The following is a 24347-nucleotide window of genomic DNA, read 5'->3' on the forward strand; positions in this document are numbered from 1 at the left end:
ATAATAGTGTTTTAATATACCGAATCCTTTCTAGAGCCTTGAAACTATACAAAATCTACACGTATATAAACTTCAGCTGTATCTAAAAATGGGCATATGGAGTCATAATTAATTTGGTGTAAAGTTTAGATGAGTTGTTTTTGTTTGTGTGTGTGTGTATAGCACTGAAGGATAAAGTACATAAAAGGTACCCAACAAGTTATAGTTATAATAATCTACAGAAATGAATGACTTCATTAGTAACATTTGTCAAATGTCAAAGCAAGATCAGACCTCCTAGCCAAGGGCTGGGTAATTAGCATTGATAAGAAGGCTAGACTACTAGGGTAAGTTAGGGTACATAGTAATTTTGCCTACACTTAAGAGTGACCTCAACAGGGGCTCTCAAACAAAAAGCTCAGTAAATTTTTCTCAAAGGATTTCATATGCTGTGATTCTTTGGTTGCTCACCAAGGTCATTACTGTTGTAAGCTGAACTTCTAGATCTCTCTTCAAGACAGTCCATTTTAAAAGAACTGATTCTTAATCTAGTTATCAGCTCAAAATTCTTTTACTTAGCTTCATTCATCTCTACTTGAATTTCTGACATACTGATGACAAATGAAAAGTTCTCCATCTTAAATCTTTGGCATCAAATTTGCTGACGTTTTCTTTAGGATCTGTTTAAATCTTTATGAATTGTCTGATTTTCAATACTGACAATCTACTTCTTACTATGGAATACCATAGACCTGTGCAATATGACAATGCCTACAGTAAAAAAAGTCTTATGTTTTTCAACAGGGGCTCTTAGCAGAGGAGACACTTTCCCCAGGCCAAATGCTCACCCTGACATGCTAGAGCTTGGCTTGGTCCCAGAAATGACTTTTTTTCAAAGAGAGTTCTATAATCACTTATCTTCCAACTGAAATTGCTTACATAAACTGCTTATCGTAGTACGATATGAGGGCTGGAAAATTCACTCTGGATATGCAAGTGGGGTCCAGTGGCAAAGGGTCTGTCTCTCTATCCTTTCTGAGATGCTTTCCCAGTTTGTTTTCCTCCTAATTAGGTCATATAAAAGCATTATTCATCAACACTACTGAAGTTCTACCACATCATATTTTTCTTGATGTTAAAAATTTAGATACAAATACTGTATACTAACTACACCAACTAATCTGTAGACTCAAGAAAATTCTAGGACAATTATTCTGTCCTGTGTCATGTAGGACAGCTATAGGAAGTTTCCTACAGGAGATAGCCTTTAGCCTCAGCCTGCAGCTTTGTTGTATCACTGCTTCACTCAACATTTATAACAAGGGACTTGGCTTAAAGGCAAAGACCAATGCAAGCTATGGGAGAGAAATCACACAAGACACATTTCCTGAACCTTCCCTAAAATACTGTCTGGGGAATATGAAGCTAGAGCTTTCAGAGTGGAGAGAAGGGGAGTATGAGTCAAGTAAGAAGAGGGTAACGTGCTGACCACCATGCAGGGAGGAGACTGAGATGAAAATGTGGGGTGGTGAGATGGGAGCAATGTAAGGAGCCCCAGGTTAGAAAAGAAACAAGAACACCTGAGTGTTAGTTACTAACAGTGATCTCGGCTGTGCACTGCGGGCACCGCTGCCCTCTTACCGCCTCCTGAGCATGTGATTTACTCATGATGGTGAGCAGAGTCTGTAGGAGAACATCCAGGAGGCTTTCCACCATCATCTCTACCTCCTCCATGACATCTGCCTCCTGGAGTGAGCACGAGAGAGTACACCATTAGCACTAGCATTAGCTAAGCAGAGATTGAGGAGCAGAACTCACTGAGCCCATCAGGAGTGATCTAATACTGATCTTATAAACTCACCAATATGAAGTGTGTAAGAAATCCAGGACAATGGCTTTAGTAAGAGGTAAGGCATACCTGCCTCACCTATCCAGGCATGGTGGCTGTGGCCTTGCCTTTACTAATGCCAGCCACAAATTTCAATCACAGGCAGACACATTAATTTTGACACACAGGACAGAAATGAATGCCCTGAGTTAAAGTTTTTCTTTGATTTCCCCCGTGTGGTGAAGAGAGAGCATGCCTCTACTGACACTGAGAAATGATGAAGTTTGAGAAATGGCAAAGTCCCCACTCCTCGATTTTTGCAACCCCCTCTGTGGCCATTTCTAATTCCCCAGTCTGTTGTTATTCCCAGTTCATCTGAAAGACTCTATTCTCAATCCATGTATCTCTGACAACTTTATAACAGTGGAACGTGCCTTCTCACTATAGGCTACTTCACAGTTCCTAGAATTGTAGAACAGTTTGCATTACCCTCTTATAGACATCATATGTTCATTCTAAATTTTGTAGGGTGGCTTTAATTATCTTCCAAAGAGATTCTCATTAGCCCTTCTCAAAAATATAAAATCTTATTCTGTGTGTCTGTGTGATTTCTGTGTGGTGCATATGTATGCAGGTGCACACAGCTGGTGTGAACATGTGGAGTCCAGAAGTCAACATCTGATGTCTTCTACTGTTCTCTGTATCGTCACCATCATTATCATTATTGGAGACCAAGTCTTCAACTGAACCTGGACTTTGCCATTTTATCCAGAATGGCTGGCCATCAGGCCTCCGGGATTTTTCCTATTCCTCCGTTCATTCTTTCCCACAGTGTTGGGGTATAGACACATGCACCATGGTGCAAGGTTTTTACGGATGCTCGAGATTCAAATGCACACCATCCTATGCTTGCACAGCAAGCACTTTAAACACCGAGCACAACTGCTGGTGATAATTCTCATCCTTTATCCATCCATGTGACCACCATTCAACATTTACTATGTGGCACTCACTATTTGAGAACCTGACTATACGGAGATGTACTAGAGAGACTTATCTCTGATCTCACAGAGCTTAAATTTCATCTTCCTCTTACTCATCCACAAATATAATTATATTCTGTCCCATTTCACACAAGGAATTGGCTCTTGGGGCTAAAGTAATCAAAGTAATTTTAATACTCTTTCCTTTAATACATGTTTGAGCAGTTGTAGTCAATTAATTATATGCACTCTACTCCCCAAAATGCAGCCAAACTACATCTTTTAGGTTTTTCACTGGGTTTTATTTTTCCTTTATTTTATAAACCCTTCTTCAATGTACTCCCTTCTTTTAGCAATAAGCTACCAGACATATGGCCTTGGACTACTGTAGACACTATGAGCTTCGTGTGGCTTCTATGAGGCCTGGTGGGAAGGAGAGTTGCCAGGTCTTGTCTGCAGCAAAGAGCAAACAATAGGGTTGCTAGAACCATCTCAGTCACTTTCCCACAAGTTGGGTCTCTGTTATCAGATGATCAGGACACTAGAACTCCCTTTTTGGTTTCTGACTTTTGCCCAAAGCATGCCCTTGTTTTAGGTGCCTCTTTTTACTTCACTTAAGTAGTCTGGTTTTGTAAATATCACCTGGGCCATATCCTTCATTTTAAATGCACTTCAAATTGTATTCTGGGAGCATTAACTTAAAAAAACTATAATAAAACCCATTCTTGTTTTTCATTCTCTTTATACCTTTCCTATATATAGTCTTCCAGTTTTCTATAATACACATTTCTTCTATTATCAGTATATAAAATAAATAATATGAAAGCACATACTACTCTCAACCATGCCTCTGCTTTTCCCCTACCCCAATTTCTCTCCTTCTACCACATATTTCCTTAAAGATAAAAGGAAAATAGATAAGCACATAGTTGAAAACTGCCATCTGGGAACCACTCTACATCCCACAGGCTCAGCACTCTTATGGGCAGCTGATAGCTAGTGCATATCCTGACCTCATCTCGCAAAATGTAAGGATGCCATGGGTAGAATCGAACTATTTGAAAACCTGAAAGTCTGAATAAGCAAGACCCCCTCACTAGTCTGGGTCTGCCTCTTGGTATTTGTACTTAAATCCTAAGAAAGCTTGCAGGAATCCAGAGTTAATCCCTTTTGATAGAAACAGAAGATGAAATGTGACTGGCCTTTCTGATACTGTGGGAAATGATTTATCAGTGTACACTTATAGTAGTCTAACTATTAACACACCAAGGATGTACTGTACCAAAAAACTTGCTAGGCACACACACACACATTCATTTGGGCATTTGCCTTTCACCAATAAAGGCATCTGACTGAGAAGTACACAAAGTGATCATTGTTGGTTTGCTCCTGACTACAACAGCATAAGATCAGAGCAGAGGTAAGTGGGGAGGGCTGTGGGGTCACTACCAGAGAGCTGGTCTTGACGATGGAGAAGATGCTCCCCAGAATCCCTGAGCAGATTAGTAACTCTTTCTGCTGCCTCAGGTGAAGATGAATATGATGAAGAACCACAGGAAGGAGGATGCGGCGGGATTCTAGGAAAGAAAACCGAGACGAAGTCATTCATTGGAGGACAGCTAGGCACTGATAAAAGAAAATGGCATTGTGGAACTTAAAGAAGATGAGGTTAAGAACAGAGTCACAGTAGAGGTTACCAGCTTCCAAAGTCTGAAAGTCTCGTTGGTAGAAATTTTAGACCATCCTATGACACGGGTTCTCCGTCTTTTTTTCCTTATTATTTTAAACCCCTATACTAATGGCACATGTAATAATAAGATGTAAGTATAAGTCTGCTTCCAAATGATATATTTTTGATAATTAAACTTTAAATTAAAAGCAGTTTTCTGAGAAAAATCTATGTGTCACATTTATCATGAACTATAATGACTAGATTTGTAGGCTCACTAGGAATTACTAACTGTTTCTCTTCATGCCATGCCTTCAAAGCCTGTCACTCCTACCTGGCAGCATTCACCCTGTCAAACCATCTGGCCTATCTCTTGTCAGTCATGGGCTTTTTAGACTGCTTTTGGTATGTTCACAACAATGTATGGAATAGGAGTATAATGTTAGCCTGTCATAGCCTTTGGTAACTAGTGAGCTCTTATACCAACCCTACTGGATATATCAAAATATTGCTCTTTTCTTCATCATGTTACCAGAACACCATTTCAAGAAGAAGACTCGTGTTTGGAATCTTAATTCAGACAGGCTAAGTCATATTCAAGCTCCCTTACTAACTCATTTCCAGTTCTCAAGCAGACCAACTCCTCTGTCCACAGGCTTAGTTTTCCTTGTATAGAATAGTTTGTTAAATCTAAAAAGTAAATATAATATCCAATAAAAAAACCAAACCCTGCAATTAAAACAGAAAGTAAGAAGAAAAAAAAGAAAAAAGTTTGTCAATGGCCTCTTTTACTAAGTAAAATACAAGTGAACATGTTTCTAGCACTCTAAACTCTTGTGGTAGTGATTGTGCACCCCTGCAGATACTGTCCTACATACACAAGTCATGGAAAATATAATTTATTGTTTATATTTGACCACATTTAATAGTTTCATATGAAGTTCAGAAATAATTTCTTTCATTTTCATCATGCATATGGGTGTTTTGTCTGCATATCACATATATGCAGTACCCAGAGGTCAGAAGAGGGCACTGGGTTTGTTAGGACCAGAATTATAGATGGTTGTTGCTGGAAATTGAACCTAGATCATCTGGAAAAGCAATTAGCATTCCTAACCAGTAAATCATCTCTCCAGATCCCAGAAATAAAAAAGTTAAGCTAAAGATAAATTATATGATATATAAGAGTTTTGACACTGTTTTGTCAAATACGATGTTAAAAAGCAACAGTGTGACAGCTGTTCTCTATTTAAAAGAATGCTTAGATAAAAACACAAATTACAGCAGGACTTATAAACTAATCACTGATTTCAGATAAAATAGCCGTTTGTTGTTAGAACATGCCAAAGACAATTGGTATGCTTGAAAAATAAAGAATTGTTTATATGACATTACTGGTAAAAAGCCTGTTTTAGGGAAGATGTTATAATGTGAACATTAATTCAGAATAAAATGCAAATAAAAACTTGGTGATAGATGACCATAAAATTTAATTACATAGTCCAACATTACATGAGTTTTCTTAAGAGATGTGTCATACATCTGAACACATACACAAAAATAACAGTTAAAATAACAGTGAGAGCAGGGGACTATTTCATTTTCTGTATTTTGAAAGCAACTTTTTGAGACAGTACATAAAGAGAGAGTTGTAAGCAGTGGCTTTAGTGACAGTGTCTAAATCACTGGTAACATTTTTAGTCTGATGTTGGGAGCCACAGTGAGCGTGTCAGCATTCGCCATTACAAGATGGTGCGGGCATCCTGTCCTCCCACTAGTAAACAACTGACTGCGCAGGTGCAAAAGGCAAAAAGCGCGCCAAAGTCACTGCCCATCCCGGGGCGTATTATGGGTAATGACTGAACAGCCAATCAGAAGTGAACACGTCACTCTAGGGTGTATATAAGCAGTGCCTTTTCCGGTCTTTCCGTCTTTCCGCTTCTGTTTATACAAGAATAAAGCCTCGCTGTAGTAACCACCCGAACACCGCCTCACGTGTCTCTTTTCCCGGGCGAAGGGGACACGGAGGGGCTCGGAACAGTCTGAGGCAGGAAGAAGAAGTGTATCATCAACAGTGACTGGAGAGGGGCTGGATTCCTCAATGGCAATGTTACTCATTCCTACTTCACACTGCTTCAGCTGACTCAGTGGGAGCATCTCCTTAGCAGCCAAGTATGCACAGCACAGCATTGAACTAACAAGTTATTCTTATGCTTTGAAGTCAAACTTTAAAAATTAATATGTAAAATTGTAGTTATGAAGATTCAGATAACTGTTTTTGCTGATGCTTCAAATTTATTCTTGTGCATGGAGGTTTCTTCTAGAACACTGGTATCCTACTTAAATAATCAGGCTCCTATTTGATGGTGCTGTAAGGTTGAAATTGATCATAGGCAATAAAGCTTCAAGAATAAATCCAAAGTCTCTTTCTGAAAGGTATCCTGGACTCCTGAACTATCAGTTAGTCCAGGGACTAACTAAAAGTTAGGGACTATAAAAGTTTTCTGTCCACTTTTCTCTTAGAGAGAGAGGTGGGGAGGGAATGAATATCTATCTATCTGATTGCTGAGCCAAAGAAATTAGCAAGCACAGAGTTTCCTAGGTCACCTTTTGGGGCCTTTTTAACTTTGTTGGTTTATCCTTGTCTTCTTGGACAGGGCACTTTTCTTTTGTCCTCTCTCCTTCCCTTTGTCCTACCATCTGACTAGTGTTGAAACAGGACTCCATAGCCAGCATATGTGCCTGGAGACCAAGGGCCACCCACTACATATTGTATGCTTATGTCCCAATTGAATTCATACATAGAAACCTAATCCCCAGTATGACAGTATTTGAAGTGGGATAACTTCCTAGTGATAAAGTCATGAGTACCTTATCCGCATGAAATTAGTACCCTAACTCCTCTTGAGACAGGGTCTCCTGCCTAGCCTGGAACTTGCTATGTAGATCAAGGTGGTCTTGACTGCACTGAGATTCACCTGTCTCTGCCTCCTACGTACTGAAATTAGAAGTGTGTGTCATCTCACCTGGCTGAGACTAATGGCTTTTAAAAGGAGATCTCAGAGAGTTTTCTTGCTCTTTCTACTAGGTGATAAAACAGAAAAGAGAGATACCTATGAAATAGGAAGTAGATTCAACTAGATATCAAACCTACTTGTACCTTGATCCTGGACTTTCGAATCTTTAGAACTGTAAAAATTAAGTATTTGTGCTTTTGATTTTTTTGAGACAGGGTTCCATATAAGCCAGGCTGACCTCAAACTTCCCGTGGAGCCAAGGATGGGCTTTTATTTTTCATAAGCTGAGTTACAGGCATGTGTCCTAGTTAGCTGTATATATGACCAAGTCTTACTATGTAGCTTAGGCTGGCCTGTAACTCAGAGATCCATCTGGTATCACACCCACACTATTCGTTGTTTTAAAGCCATCTAGCTTATGGAATTTTACAGTTGAAGCATGAATGGACTAATACAACACCTTATGAGCTAGCCCTCTGGTCTGGGCTCCTAAGAGTAAACTGTGAGAGAGGCAAGCTGAATTCCTCATACATAAAATTACTACACTTTTAGGGTCACTGATTTCTTACATGATGGTTGTTAAACTAATACTTTGAACTGTTTAAACTTGGCTACCATCCAGGAAGGGAAGAAATAAAATCTGACTCTTTTCAAACTTGATTTACCTGAAAAAGAAAATAGGCGACTGTCCACTGTCCTGGCAATGGATTGTAGCTTCACCACATCCATGGACTGCCCGATGTGCACAGTGCTAGGCATGCTTCCCAGTGTGCCTCTCACAAACTCTGCTACCTCTTGTACAGTAAACATTTGCAGCAGCTCATCAAAGATGGTGGGGAAGGAATTAAGTAGTGCAGCCTGTGGGAGCAAGTAAAGCTGTGGTTAGTACAAAGTTTGGCTTGTGTTTATCTTGTATGTTCAAAGGTATGAGGTTGAAAGAATTTCAGAAGGCACTGAAGCAGCCCTGCCTGAGAGGCGTCTTCCCTGGCCCTTGACTCTACCCAGCCCTATAGGACTTTTGGAGCATGGGGAAAGGAAATTCAAAACTAAAACAAGGGATTTTGACTATGGCCCAAGCCACTAGAAGTTTTCATAATTTGCTCAGGCATTTTCATATAATAGAAGGAAGTATAAGGACAAATTTACACAATGTAGCTTAAGAGAAACAGCTACTTTTTCCTCATAAAATGGATTTAAACCTTTTTAGTTTATGAGAAAGCTCTTGACTTTTCAATTTTGGTTCCCAACATAAGCCAGAAACCTCTAAGAAAGGGAAAAGTAAGCAAAAGCTGTGTGCCTTCAAGCAGAACCAGCTAGACTCCACTAATAGCAGTAACCCAGCTTTAAGAACTGGATAATTTTCTAGGACTAGTGTTATCTGTATATAACCATATAATCTGAAGAATATGTATATTATTTTCTCAGATGTGTTATCTGGCAGTTTGTCTGATGTATAAATTCAGAAATTTGAGGAACATGGCTTCATTCAGTTATAAACTCTTGAGGACTACGACAATGCAGACTAAGAATTCAGAGATTCAGATGGCCCAATGTAGACGCAGGTAGGGAGAAAGAGGGTGAAGGGAGAGAGAAAACATATGTGCATGTGGGTTTCTAGATCTGAGCTCTGGAAGCAAGATGTTGTCTCTTGAGGAAAATGAAATCATTTATTTTAATGAGGTGGGGGGAGCATGATGGCATTAGTAGTTTTATTTATTTAAATTATTTATTTATTCATTTAGTGAGGGAGCACATGCTCATGTGGAAGTCAGAGGACAACTTAATGGGAGTTGGTTCTCTCATTTCACCATGTGGGACCCGAAGATCAAACTCAGGTCATCAGGGTTGGCATCATGAGCCTTTACCTGCTGAGCCATCTTGCTGCCCCAATCTGATAATATTGATCCATAACTTTTGAGAGGCAGAACACTATAGGAGAAAAATAATAGATTTTTAAATTAGACATATATGAGTTCAAACTCCAGCTTTAAGCCAGGTGTGGTGTTTCACGTCTGTAATTTTAGCTATTCAAGAGGCTGACGCAGGAAGTGGGAACTTTAAGACCAGCTTGGAAGACACAACAAAATTCAACATAAATAACTAAATTTTCGGGAGCCAGGCAATGGTGGCACACGCCTTTTTAATCCTAGCACTTGGGAGGCAGAGGCAGGCAGATTTCTAAGTTCAAGGCCAGCCTGGTCTACAGAGTTCCAGGACAGCTGGGGCTATACAGAGAAACCCTGTCTTGGGGGAAAAAAAAGAAGAGGAAAAAGAGAAAAAGAAAAAGAAAAAAAAGAAAATTTCAGTTTTGTTATTTGCCTACTATATGTTTGCCAAGTTGCCCTAATCCTTGGTTTTTCATCTATAAAATGGGGATACTTTTATTATCTATTTATGCTATTATTGGCATATGGGAAAAATTAGGTGCACTGATTCCAGTAGAGTGTCTAGAACACAATAGTTCTTCAATAAATGCTATGAGATGTTAATTGTCAATTTGTCAAAATCTAGGATCACTTGAAAGATGGGTCTCTAGGCATGCCTGTGAGAGATTATCTGTTAACTGATGTGGGAAGACCTATCTTTATTGTACACATGACTATTTCCTGAGGAGGGGATGGATCCTGAACTGCATAAATAAAGAAAACTGAGAAGCAACATGCATTCACTGCTCTCTGCTTCTTGACTGCGTATATCATGTGACCAGCTGCTTCAATCTCCTGTTGCCTTGACTTCCACTATGATGAACTACAACTTCAACTAATGAGCAGAATAAACCTCTTTTCCTTTAAGGTGCTTTTGTGATATTTTACCACAGCAGCAAGAAAAGAAGCTAAGATGAGTTGGCTCTTATTTTCATCCTGTATTTGTTGAAAGCACTACAAAGGAAACTTCTTATACTTCTTAGTCTTCTTATACCACTAATACAAACAAGGCTTACAAAGGAAAATAGAGTGGAACCTAAAGAACAGAAGGTAAAAGCTCCCTTTTAACAAGTGAGCTGTGCTTGGGAGAGGGTATTTTCCTTAAATGATTTGTCAGATAGTAGATAATGGTGTAGTAAGTGAAAATTTATACCATGGGAAAGACCTGTGTTGTTGTCCTTTATGTTAAGCCAGACTAAAGTGTAAAATTCATATGGATTATGTCTTCAGGTTAATACTTCCATGAAATATCAGGGAAATTGTTTTACAGTTAAAACCAGCACACAAGCATATAAGCACTTCAGATACAAAAGACAAAATGGGTGGGGTAAGTATGTCTTACTCAGTAATAACACTGTAGGTGATTTCTTCCCTTAAATGGCAAACTTTCCTGCAATTATGCCCCAGGACAGAAAGACATACTCTCACAACTTCTGATAGTCATGATCAAAGATAAAATGTCTAATTAAACAGTAAATTTTCCAAGAGTTCTAAAACTCATGAAACATAAGCTTGGCAGCCAAGAGTCAGATTTGAACCCTAAACATATCTAAGCTGATACCAGGTTTACCAGGCAGGTCTAAGCCATCTGTCCTGATGTGGTAGGAATACCACTGTTGTACAAAGCATTGCCAAATACCCAGAAAGAATATCTACTCGGCTCTGTTAGCTACTTTCAGTCTTCCTATAACTATTCTTGGCTGGGGGAAGAAGCAGTAGGCATCCTTGGCCCCTATTAAAAGGAACAGATAGACTGGAACAAAGTTAGGGAGAAAGCCATGAGTTTCTTGTGGTACTTTTGTGAGATCATGGGAGGAGCTTCCTTGGAGCAGCTCTTGAAAGCCTTGAGGATTCCTTTATGGCATGTAGCTTCCAAAGATCACCTGGTCTTCGGCAAGGACCCTAAAGGCAATTCCTGGGCATCAAGAGACAATATAAGCAAGTGAAAGACTGAAAAAAAAAACCCAAACCAAACATACTACTCTAAACTGAAATGAGGCAGGATTGAATATATACTTTCACTAATACCACACAATAACATCCCATGATGGAATGGGTAGACATAGAGAAGCTGTCTGATCTCTGTTGACACCTTTTGGCATAATTAGCTTCAAGATGCCAAAGAACTGAAATCCATGAGATAAATGTGTACTAACTTGATAAGAGAAAATAACCCCTATGTGGATGGAGTAATGAATATTTGATTTATTATAGCTTAAGTCAACTTGGTATAGGTAATAGACTAGCTGGTTAGGAAATTTTGATTTGAGGAAGAAAATGTCTTTCTAACACTGATATTTGTAATAGAATCTACCTCTAATTCTTAGTCAACACATTCAATTATTCCCATTAGCTATCATTCTATCCAATTCTTATTGATTTGGTCATGTGCTGAAATCTATCCCATTCTTAACATCTGTAATAAACACATTATAGTACAAATTAACTAAAAAATAAAGTGCCCTATATATTTTAAATATTCTCTACAAATATGATGTTCACAATTATAATAATGATAACTAACAAATTTGGTCTAAAGAGAATTCATAATAACAAAGTTCTGCTGCTTTCCTAGTATACAGCCACTAAACTCTTTCATACCTCATAGCTGAGGCAAGTAAAGGGCAGCATCTTTTTCTATCAAACATTTACTTGCAAATTACCTCTTTCCCAACACAAAAAATCTTGTCACAGTTTTTTCATTTCTGGAAATCAGGACAAAGAAATCACCTGCTCTGACAAAGAATCCCAGCAGCAACAGCTCCTCCACACAGTAGCTATAGATGTCTGTCCCAGAATGTGACTGTTACTATTAAGGCATGGGTGGAGGAGGGTCTCGGTGGTGCTACCCCTACTAAACTACTTGCTACTAACAGCTTTAGAGAAGAGAGTAAGTCAGTGCCTCCAGTTGTGTACCCACTGGGTACTCCACCAGGTAATGATAGATAGTTCCAATCCAATGCCACACAGATGATCATGACTAAACTAAACGGGCCGCAAAACCAAAGTAAGTCAAGAACCTTAGGGAAAAAAAACTGGTAGAGAAGAGCAGAAAGTTATTAAGAATGGAAAGGAGATAAAAGAGGGTTGGGGAAGGAGTAATCAGGAGCTATACGTGAAATTGTCAAAGAAATAATTTAATTTAGAGACTCCCCCAAAACAACACAACACAACACAACACAACAGTAAGAACACACCTCACACTATTTCCCACAGTTCACAGACCTGAGTGAAGAGGAGTGTTTCTGAGTTTCTACTGTCCAGACTCAGCACAAACCGGATGGACTGGAAAAGTTCCTGGATGCTAGACCGGAATTGTTCCTCTTCCATTCCACATGTAGCTCTTGAATACAAGATTCGAGACTGCACAATGAACTTGAAAAGGTACTCCAGGGCCTAGAAATGTGGGGGGAAAGTAACGAAGAGGCTCTGAGGATGGCCAGAAACTCACATAACAAGAATCTAAGTGCAAACAAACCAAACAAAAAAACAAACCCTAACAACACCAACAATTCCCCCCACCCAAAAAAAACAATCAACCAGAAAACAAACCAAACTAACCAAACAACCAACAAAACAAAACAAAAATCAGTAAAAAAAAATATCAAGTGACAGGTGATTCCAACTTTGAATAGGCATTTTACTTTTAATAATCTTTCTTTGGAATTGAACCCAGGTTCTCTGCAAGAGCAGTCAGTTCCATCTTTCCAGCCCCTGTATTTTTTTTTTTAAGGACAGAAAATGCAAATCCCCAAATGCAAGGATATAGTTTAACTACTTTGTTTTTCTTTTTCTTTTTTTGAAGTGGGGTCTTACTGTATGTCCTAGGCTGGCCTTAAACTCACAAGCTACCTGCACATCCCCTGGAGTGCTGGGATTATAGGCATATGCCAATATACCTGGCATAACTACTCTTGAGTTTACTGTAAGAAGGTGTGACAGTCTGAATATGCCTTGGCCCATGGGAAGTGGCACTGTTAGGAGGTGTGGCCTTATTGAAGAAAATTATGTCACTGTGTAGGTGGACTTTTGACAGTTCTTAGTACTCAAGCTCAACCCAGTGTGGAAAGAACACTCCTCCTGGCTGCCTGTGGATAGCAGTCTTCTGGATGCCTTCTGATCAAGATGCAGACTTCTCAGCTTCTTCTCCAAAACCATGTCTACCTGGATGATGCCACACTTCCTGCCATGATGATAATGGACTGAAACTGTAAGCCAGCCCCAATTAAATGTTGTCCTTTATAAAACTTGCCTTGGTCATGGTGTCTCTTCACAGCAATGGAAACTCTAAGACAGAAGGGAAGGGCGTTTAAGGAATCTCCTGCAACTTTACATTAGAGGTGGGATCTGAAATAGGGACTTCTGCCTTATAGAAGGTTAAAGAAATCTGGACTTGTCCTAGGTTATACAGAAGCTAGTATGTTTGACACATACAGTTCCTTCCAGCCACAACATTTGCCATTAACAGTTTGAGTAACACAGAAGACAGTGTTCTCAAAAAATGGCTTAAGAGCAAAATGTGATTATGATGGAGCCTTTCAATTTGGCTGATGCTTATCAACAGAGTAATTCTCCTTTAAGAGAGTAGACTCAAGCCCCAAGACTGTTTTCTAATTAAAGAAATGCTGTATTATCTCAGATACCAGCAAGGTTAACACTGGATCCAAAAAAAAAAAAAAAAAAAAAAAAAAAAACCAAAAAACCCAGTTATATAAAGTACATAGAAGAAGACAGCTCTTGGCTTCTTATTAGAATCTGCCTGTCAGGTTTAGCTCAGAAAACTCTGTTTGTATAGGTGACTATTAGCAATTTTTTTTATTAAAGGATGTGAAAGGAGAAAGTCAGATAAGGACTTGTCTCCTCCTTATTTATTGGTCTATGCCACAGACTGAGCTACCCCTGATGTCATGCCATGTTTAATTAGAAAACATTCTCTGCCATGATGAACAGCATTCTTCTGAGCTGTTAGCCAAAATAAGTTGGGTACTTGATCACACCAATGAAAAAGTAACAAAACCAGTGGCCTCATACAGTGCATGCTCATACAGTCCTGGTTCCAGCAGCCTTTTAACATCTAATGAATAGAGAACTTGAAAAGTCTGTTAATTTATAAATCCAGCTAGATACTTGCAAGCTGTATCATTCCACTGTATCTACATTTTAGTGATTCTTCATGCCTGTGCAACAGAAAATACAAAATACCAATTTTACATTTTCTCAGAAATTTTCTATGCCTAGGGTAGAATGTTAGCCCATTAAATGTTGTACTGTCAGATGCCTAACTTCAGGAGGCAAAAGATCAGTGATTATGTAGAACATGGGAAACTGCCAGAATTTTTTTTAAAAAATATGAAACCATAGGATATCTATTATGTTATATCTAGTTATATACTACACATATCTTGAATTTTAAAAAGAAAATATTTTCTTATAACCACTGCCTAAATGTTTAGCTGTTTGCTTTTCAGTCAGAAATGACTACTATAAAAGATGCATAAGAAATATTTACTAGTTCAAAAGGGCAGAATCTAATAGTAAAGTTGCCAGCATTTTTCACACATGATGGATTATTTCTCTTACTAAGTTCTGTGATATAAAATAGTATGCAATAGAACACAGGATGGTCTTAAAACAGTCCTGTGTAACCTGGACATAGGAAAAACAAGTCCACTTTAAATCTACTACTACCTGATTTCCCCCTTTCTCACTCCTGATAACCTATCTCTGAGATCCCAAGATAAAGTGTGGTAAGTGAAGGGTACATCTTAGGATATTTGTTTAAGGTTCAACAGGCTGCTCCCAATCCTGTTTGGAGAAAGAAGTATTTAGCTAAGGCTAAAGCAGATACCCTGTCCTTATTTTACTCAGTAAATGTGAAAGGAGAGAAGACTGAAAGTTTTTACAACTTTTCTCTCTTTGTGTGTATAGAGGTAATGTGTATGTGTGTGTGTGTGTGTGTGTGTGTGTGTGTGTGTGTGCGTGCATGTGTGAAGTATATACTGCTGTGTGCACACACCTGTGTGCATGTGTAGAGGCTAGAGGCAAGGTCTCTCATAGAAACTGGAGGGAGGCTGGCAGCAGAAAATGCCAAGTGGTCCTCATTTCTGCTGCCTGTAGAGTTAGGCTTATAGGCATGCTTGTGACCAAGCCAAGCTTCTTGAGTGCTAGGATTCATACTTGGGTCCTCATGCCTGCATAGAAAGTGCTCTGGTCCACTGAGTAATCTCTCCATCCCCTATTACAACTGTTTTATCAACAAAGAAAATTTAGTGTACTCATTCCTCCCTGCTAAGGAAGTGATGCAGCTCAGCAATGGAAAGTATGCTATATTTGTGGAACCCCTTGTCAAAAGCCACACCCATATCCTATTTGAAAGATACTTGCTCAGTCACTTTATTGCCACTCTTCTCACAATAACTTGGGAATGGAAACAAATGTTATTCAACTGATGAATGGATAATGAAAATGTGGTACATATACACAATGGAATACTATTGAGCTATAAAGAATAAAATTTGCAGGCACATAGATGAAATTAGAAAATACACTGAGTGAGGTAACCTAGACTCACAAAAACAAAGACCTAATTCTGAATATTTAGATGTTAATATGTAACTTTGGAGTAACCAAAAACCAGGAAAAAAAATTAAGGGGGATGACTTCTAATAAATGCTTGCTTGCTTTCTCTCTCTCTCTCTCTCCTCTCTCTCTTTCTTTTTTTTTTTTTTTTTGAGGAAGGGCTTCTCTGTGTAGCCCCTGGCTGTCCTGGAACTCACTCTGTAGACCAGGCTGGCCTCGAACTCAGAAATCCACCTGCCTCTGCCTCCCAAGTGCTAGGATTAAAGGCATGAGCCACCTCTGCCCAGCAATAAATGCTTTCTTTTATAAAAACTGCCTTTGCCATGGTCTCTTTATAGCAAAGGGCAGTAGAGCACAGGGGATATAAAAGAGAAATGGGAAAGGAGACTTTAACTGCAGAGTAGCAGGGAGGAAAGATAAATAACACCAAGGATATTTGCCAAAGTGTAACATTATTTTGTGTTTACTTAAACAGACATACACATGCATGCTTGTATGTGTGCCTGCAAGCTTGTGTGTTTAATAGAATTATGCCATGTGGTGGTTTGAATAAGAATGGCTCCCACAGGCTCATATATTTGAATGCTTAGTCACCAGGCAGTAGCACTATTTGAAAGGATTAGGAGGCATGGCCATGTTGGAGGAAGTGTGTCACTTGGAGTGGGCACTGAGGTTTCAAAAGCCTATGCCAACCCCAGTCTCCCTCCCCTTCCTCTTTTTTTCTCTCCTCTCCCACCTCCTCACCCTCCATCTCTCTCTGCTTGTGGATCAGAATATAGCTCTCAACTACTTCTCCAGCACCATGCCTATCATGTCTGCTTGTCATGCTTCCCACCATGATGATAATGGACTAAACCTCTGAAACTGTAAGCAAGCCTCCAAATAGTTGCTTTCTTTTATAAGAATTGCTTTGGTCATGGTCTTTTCATAGCAATAGAAAAGTGACTAAGACATCCCACATGGGATAGTAATGCTGTCTCCCACAGTCGTAAACTAGCTAATAAAACCTTCAGTGTCAAGCATGGGAAATGTCCCTTCAAGTTGTAGGTCAGAAAATCCAAGAAACTCTCAAAACATATAGGCTATTGCCTTTGGCCTTGGCTGACTCCCAGAATTTGAAGGTAAGATTGTTGCTGAAGATATCACAAACATCAGGCAACAGAACTGAAGGCACAAGCTGGAATTGACCTGGAAGCCATCTCCTTGAGACATACACCCTCATAGGTGTATGTAAGCTTTAAAAGAAGAAAAGCAATCAATAGTCTTATCCAACTTTAAAGCCTACAAACCACAACAACTAGCCCAGCAAGATATTCCCATTGGTGCAAAGTGGCCCTTCTATGTGAGGAGCAACCAACAGCTGTTTAATTAGACTTAAGGCCCACTCAATAGGGGGAAATTCATGCTCGGTACTTGTAGTTTTCTCTCCATAGACACATGTGTGTTTGAATGGTTGGCTCACAGGGAGTAGCACTATTAAGAGCTGTAGCCTTTTTGGAATAGGTGTGGTCTTGTTGAAAAAAGTGTGTCACTGTGGGGGTAGACACACTTGAGGTCTCCTAGTGCTCAAGCTCCACCCAGTGTGATCCAGACCCTCCTCTTGGCTGTCTTGAGATCAAGATATAGAACTTTCAACTCTTCCAGGTTCCATGTCTGCCAAGACACTGCCATGTTTTCCACCATGATGATAATGGACTGAATCTTTGAAACTGTAAGCCAGCTCTAATAAAGTAGTTTTCTTATAAGAGTTGCCCTGGTCATGGTGTCTCTTTATAGCAATGAAAATCCTAATTAAGGCAGTACTATAAATCTACCAAACCACTCATGGTCAAAGAGGTCACGGACCTTACAGGAGAACCAACTACTGTCACTTTCCTAAACCAGTATAATTTCTAACTGTATCTTTTTATTCTTACAGATAAATATAGCTATCACCCTTCATAAAAGAGACTTCTCTTTTTCTGCAACAGGGACTATTACAGAAATCCTCAACTGATAAAAATACAAAAGACTTCTAAAGCAGGGAGAGGGGGGATGGGGGACCTGGAAAGGGGATAACATTTGAAATGTAAATAAGGAAAATATCCAATAAAAGAAAAAAAAATACAAAGAACTGACTGTGGGGTACCCAACCTCAACTAATACATCTGCAATACAGTCCCTACCACGAAGACTCAGGGAATACTGCAGAAGAGGGACAGGAGGATTGTAAGAACCAGAGGACCAGAATGCGTGCTGTAAGATAGTGGCTTCTATCCAAGACAGGGAAGATGCACCCATGAAATCTTAAAAATATAGTTTTCTAAAGAAGACCTGCATAATGACATGTTAATGTGGATGGGAAAATCTTCCAAATTTTATAGCACCATTAATTAATTAGTGGGTTCACACAGAATGTTTTGCATTTAGCTCAACTTTTAGGAGATAGGCAGGTCTTATGTATGCTTTAAGTACCCAGAAGAGACAGTAACATTTATACAGAGATAAGTGAACATTTATACAAAGGAGGAAAAAACTTAAATCTTCAGGTGTTTAAAGGATGTTCAGAGTCAAGCAAACCAAAAAGAGACTGTGACTTCATTCCACACATGTTCTGTTACATGGCACTGTGTCAGCAAGAACAACACATGACACGGGGCCTTTACTTAGTGTATATATGTGATATTAAAAGAAGACAGGAAAAATAGGAACAACTTTGATACCACTCTCCTTTTATGACTATGTAGAAAGGGTGAAAAACATAATTAAAAAGCAACTTTAACAAGTGATAACCCAAGTACAAGACAAGACAGGGACAGATACAGAAAGAAAGATACTGGCTTTAAGGGCATTTCTAAAAGCTTTCATGTAATCATTTGAAAAAAATTTAATTCCTCTTCCAAGGCTCTTTATTGTATATAGAGTAGCTATGAGAAGGAGCAAACAGACTGGAGTTAACTCAAAGTGAGTAACTTCTTATTACCTGGAGCTACCCAACAATGAAAAGCAAGATGCACTGTCAGGGGCCCTCTTCAAGCCAAAATGTAGACATTACACTTCAGAAGACTCCAGATTCTCCCTAAGGCCAAGGTTTTAAAGCTATCTTTCAATCATCTTCATATGGTATGTCTATCTACTTCTCTCTTTTTACTTAACAACACAGTTCCACAAAACAATACATAGTAACCCCCAAAGAAGGAAATGGTATTCAATCTCAATTCTAATCAATATTGCTACCAGTATTAGCTTGTAAGTAGTGTCAATACTTGGGCCAGTGGGAGGGCAAACTGATACTAACTGGTAGAAATGAGGCAGAGGAGAATGGCCAGGATCCATGTGCACTTTCCACTTGCAGGTAAATGAGCAGGGGTAATAGTCAGCTGCGCTCTTTTGGAGCACAACTGAGGAGAGGAAAGCAGATTACATGGACCAAGGCATTCCTTCCTGAAAGTAGGTCAGCACACTACAGTTGTCTTGAGCACTATACCAAAGACAATACTCTCAAACAGCTGTAGGAATGGTCCTCTTACATATGGCAAGCTCAGGACATTACCCGCATGGCTTCCTGGATGTGGTCTTGTCGAATCAGTTCTGCTGAGCAGTCCATGTACCACTTCAAACAGCGGATGAGCTCCCTGGAAACAGAGTATTTACAGAAATTCCATTTTAATCAAAAGGCAATGTAGTTGTAAACACGTATTTAGTCAAGTATAAAAATCATCAAAGAACTGTCAAATAGGAAATAATATTTTGTTGATGAGCCAGAGTGATGGTCCACTGCAGCTGTGGGATTCTCATATTATCTCAGAGAGATACATTCTCTTTCCATAAGGAGCTGCAGAATTTTACCAGCAACCACAATCATAGATTCCCACTCTTTATTTTCCCCAAAACTTAGACTGTATTATATATTTTGATTTATCTTAAGTTGCAATATCTCCAGAACATATACCACTAACTAGTAGACTGAATAAAAGTATGAGGTTTTAAATGTCACTTCATTCCACACCTCATTTCCCAAGGAACAAGACACTTGAGAGAAATGAGTTTACTGGGTCAGAAGTATTACAATTTTAAGAAGAGAAGAATCAGCAGGTTTGTGTGAAGGAACTGAAACAAATTACTCTTCAGAATAAGCTTTATTAGGAGACAGATGCCACAACTTAAGGGGCCAAGTCTTGAAGTGGGAAAGCATTACAAGAGACAAATGCCCTGTATAGTATGAGGAGATCCCAAAGGAAAGAGCGTTCAAATTTATGGAAGAAGGGTGGTTTCTGAGTGTTTAGGTTTCCAGAGTGAGTGGAGAAGCTTCATATTTTTTGGCCTACCCTGTGTGACTTCTGACATGGAGGCAGGCACTAGGTAAAACCATAGTTTAAAGATGTCTTGTCCTTAGTAGCAGAAAGAAGGCTGGATTTCCTCTAACAATCACAGAAGGTATCTGTCAGTTCTTTGTTCTTTGGGATAGGCTCCAGAAGGTATGTGGCTTGATTTCTCCTGGGCTGCCACATCTAATCTCTTAAGGTACCATATTTTAAAGGGGCAGGTCCATGATTTAACAGAAAGCTAGACACATTTATATGGCAAGACATTACAGAGGTAAAAAGTATAAGCTGCGTGGCCAACTAGTATGCAGTTTTGTGTTCTTAGACACGTCACTTAATCCCCTTGTGCCTTATTCTCTTCACCTGACATACAGAGGAAATAACAGTACATCTCAAAGTTATTGTTGAAAACTAAGAAGACAGCACATGAAGCACAATGTCTACTCTCCAAAGTGCCACCCAAGTTCTGGGAACCACTTGACAGAACCACTGTCAAAAATTGTTTTTGGCTGTAAAATTATGCTAATTTCATAAAATGGCAATATCTTATTTATCCAATGGTCTTAGCTAATTTGTTTCACATGAAGTATCTTTTTGTTTTATTTAATCTTTATTTGGTATGCTATGTAAGCTTCTCATATTTCTCATGCAAGCAGACAATTTCAGTAGTTCTACCATCAGTTCCTAGAAAAAAACATACAGCAACTACGTAATGAAGTATGGTTTACACTCACAGCAAAAAGCTGGCTCACACTGTATTTATTGGTGACTAACTGACAGCTATTCTAAGATGAGGAAAAAGAAAAGGCTATTTATCTTTAACCATCTATCTTCATTCCTTCTTTCCTTTCTAAGTTGATCTATCTATCTATCTATCTATCTATCTATTCTTAGAAGTTATACTTAGAGCAATAAGGTAAAAAATAATTTAAAGGTATTCAAATATGAAGTGAAGAAGCAAAAATATCTGTTTTTAGATCTCATATATGTTCACTTTGTATTGCTCTACTAGTGGTTATGATAATGAGAGAGTGTGTGGGGGTCACTGATGACTCATAACAATATTATTAAAAAACAAAAAAATTGTTAGAATTAGGGTAAGATAGTGTAGAAACTTAAAATTAATAAAAAGTTCTGATTTTGGTTTTAAACTCAAATATTAACTTCCCTCAGGGACACATCCCAGAAGAAGCACATTTCAAAGACATTCCAGAGGAAGAAAGACCCAAGATAAGAGTTTATTAGCCCTTAATACAGTAAAATCTGGGTAAATAGAGGATACTTAAGCTGACATTCTTTGTTAGTTAGCAACTGAGCCTGAGAACTGCTATTAGAGTTTGGCCTTTATGGTTAATGTTTAAGAAGTAATTGTATAACTGCTTTTATGAGCCTTATGAATATTGGTATAAAAATAGCCCCAACTCTAATTGGGGCTCTTTTGTCTGCAAACAAGAGAGTCCTGGTGCACCAGTATCAATAAACCTCATGTTATTACAGTGAGTCCTATCCGTGAGTTCTCTGGGGGAGCACGTCCCTTGATTTTGGATATTTAAAACCCAACAATAGCTGGAAAGGGGCCTGAAAGGGAGAAGATAGTAGAAAACAAGGTTAACTGTGAATAGAGAGGGGAAAATACTGGGTTGGTTTAAGTAGAGATGGTGATGGGGGAGAAGGTTAACTAAAAGTAAGAATATCAAAAACTATGTGGAAATCTAGTACTCTATAAACTAATTAAAAATATATTTAAAAAATGAATTTTAATGGAGGAAACCTGAAATAGTAGCTGTCAATCTCAGAAGCCACAGGCATTCTAATATCCCAGTGCCAGGTGTAACATTACCTTCCTGTGAGTTGCTGGTTCAGAAGGTCCAGAGACCCCCAAACAACATAGGCTATGGCCATTGCTTTGACCTTATTGTTGAAGACACCATCCATCTTGGTTGCAGGACATGAGAAACAATACTAGAACTGAGGTAGAAATTCCCTCCCTGCTGCCTGACATACAGAGTCCCAGAAGTTTCTGGGCTGGTTGCAGGAGGTAGAAAACTCATCAACTCTTTCACCCAGTAGAGGACCTTAACTGCTACAATGCTAACCTGTCAGACAAAACTATCAGTGTTTTGAGGTTAATCAACTGTTCCTTAATTGGATTAGAGGCCTGCTCCACAAGAAGGAATTCAAGGCTTGATACTATAAACCTGATTAAAAAATACACACATGGGTGTGAAGGTCTTCTAACTGTTGTTTTGCTAAATGGACATGCTATCAAACTGCCTTACAAGTGTTTATGTTTATACTCATACACAAGTGCTACTCTTAACCTTGGTCATATAAGCTTCTATTTGTAGTGAATGACACTAAATGCAGAGACAGGTGGCTACAAAGGTGCTGAGAATAGGTGACTGTTGAGTGCCCAGCCCTAAAAAGACCATAAAAGATCCCTTTTTAAGGATCAAAGACCATAAAAGAAGAGAAGGTAAAAAGAAGAGCCAGATGACACCAAGACAGGCTGTAAAATGTTATCTTCAGGGTAGCCATGGGTCATTGAAATAGTAAACTAACATTACTGGCATGCACAAGACTGAGGATGTCAACAGTCAGTCAAGGGGTCATGGGCCCTGCCCTTCGTGGGAAACTACCAGCTATTGATGGATGAAAGAAAAGGAATGTGCCAGGTGGGTGCTTGGAATCGAGCCTTAGTCCTCTAGAAGAGCAGCCAGTGCACTTAAGCACTGAGACATCACTTCAGATTCCTATTGTTTATTCTTAAAAAGAAAGTTCTCACATATGCTGTAATGTGGATGAACTTAGTAAGTGGATGATGTCGTAAATAAGACAAGCTACTCATAAAAGGACAAATGCTTTGACTCTTGTATGAGGTCCTTAATAGCAGTCAACATTCAAAGGCAAAAAGTACAATTTTTTCCAAGCTGGGGAGACTAAGAAGTTAACTGTTGAATGTTACAGAGTTTTAGTGATTTTTGGCTTGTGGAATAAAAATAATTTTGGAGATGGATGGAGTTCAGGTGAAGACTGTATAACACTAGCATGGTAAGTTTTAACTACATGTTATCATAAACTTGAAAATGGTTAAGTTAGCAAATTTTATATATCAGTATATACATATATTATAAAATGTGTACATAATTATATAAATTACCATAATTACAAAAGTAAAGTTTAAAAAGTCAGCTAAATGAATGCTGGCTACAACTGAATTTCCTAAATTTCTGATTTTCTACTCAACTACAAGTTGCAATAATGATACAAAATACAACTTACTTATATGCCAGGGCTCCAGCAAAGTGCTTCTGGATATATGTGTCCATTACAGGTCGGAAGTGGAAATATTTTATGTCCCGAAGCAGGTTAATGATGAAAACCTGAGACAGACAGAAAGAAGGCCACCATAGTTCAATAGAGGCCTCAGAAAAATCCCTAGGAGGGAACAGATTCATGTTCTTCAAAGAGCAAACTGCTAGTGTCCACTATGTGAAGTAATCTTAAGATTTCCATTGTCTGTATGTATGTCTTGTTTTTTTCCTTCCCTTAACTTTCCAATCCAGATCTGTATCCTATGTTTCCAAGCCTCTCCATTCACAATCATGACTGGAACAGTATGGATCAGGAACAGATAATACAATACCTGTGTAAGTGGCATAAACACTCAGGTGTCCTCCAAAACTTGGGGAAGAGAGTAATTTAATGACCAGGAAAGCAAGAAACAATAAAAGCCAGAGGAGCAAACTCTATGTGTCCATTCAAGCTTTAGCTTCAATTCCCTATCTCTTAGATTGGTGAACAGAGTCACTTGAATATACAACTCTCCTGTGGAAATGCATATATTAAGCAAAGTGTACCAAACACTGATATCACTATATATTTTCACTAAAGCAACCTTAGGAGTTAAAATCAAACTCAACTGAACTTGGGTCTTCTGTTAGTGTTTTATGTGCTCTTAAGCTGAACCATCTCTTTAGCCCTCAAATCCAATTCTTCAAACTTTATCTTCGAAGGATCTGACATTTAGGTTGGCTGGCTAGTCTTTCTCAGGTGATGATTC

At 38.8% G+C, this 24347-nt stretch overlaps 1 protein-coding gene across 6 annotated transcripts in view; it reads right to left on the minus strand.

Annotated features, from left to right (window-relative positions):
- Positions 1 to 24347, minus strand: part of Dock3 (dedicator of cytokinesis 3) — a 322288-nt gene that overhangs the window by 71389 nt on the left and 226552 nt on the right. For 5 of the 6 annotated variants that reach the window (XM_076917344.1, XM_076917345.1, XM_034484017.2 and 2 more), the window contains 6 exons: positions 23567 to 23667; positions 19513 to 19594; positions 12627 to 12797; positions 8142 to 8334; positions 4240 to 4367; positions 1579 to 1725 (listed from right to left, as the gene is read on the minus strand). In XM_076917344.1, the coding sequence (XP_076773459.1) occupies positions 1579 to 1725; positions 4240 to 4367; positions 8142 to 8334; positions 12627 to 12797; positions 19513 to 19594; positions 23567 to 23667 (822 nt within the window). The remainder of the gene's footprint in view (positions 1 to 1578; positions 1726 to 4239; positions 4368 to 8141; positions 8335 to 12626; positions 12798 to 19512; positions 19595 to 23566; positions 23668 to 24347) is intronic. The other variant, XM_076917346.1, reaches the window with a different exon arrangement.

The sequence above is a fragment of the Arvicanthis niloticus genome, chromosome 21 (assembly GCF_011762505.2).
Source record: "Arvicanthis niloticus isolate mArvNil1 chromosome 21, mArvNil1.pat.X, whole genome shotgun sequence".
In the NCBI taxonomy this organism is placed as follows: domain Eukaryota; kingdom Metazoa; phylum Chordata; class Mammalia; order Rodentia; family Muridae; genus Arvicanthis; species Arvicanthis niloticus.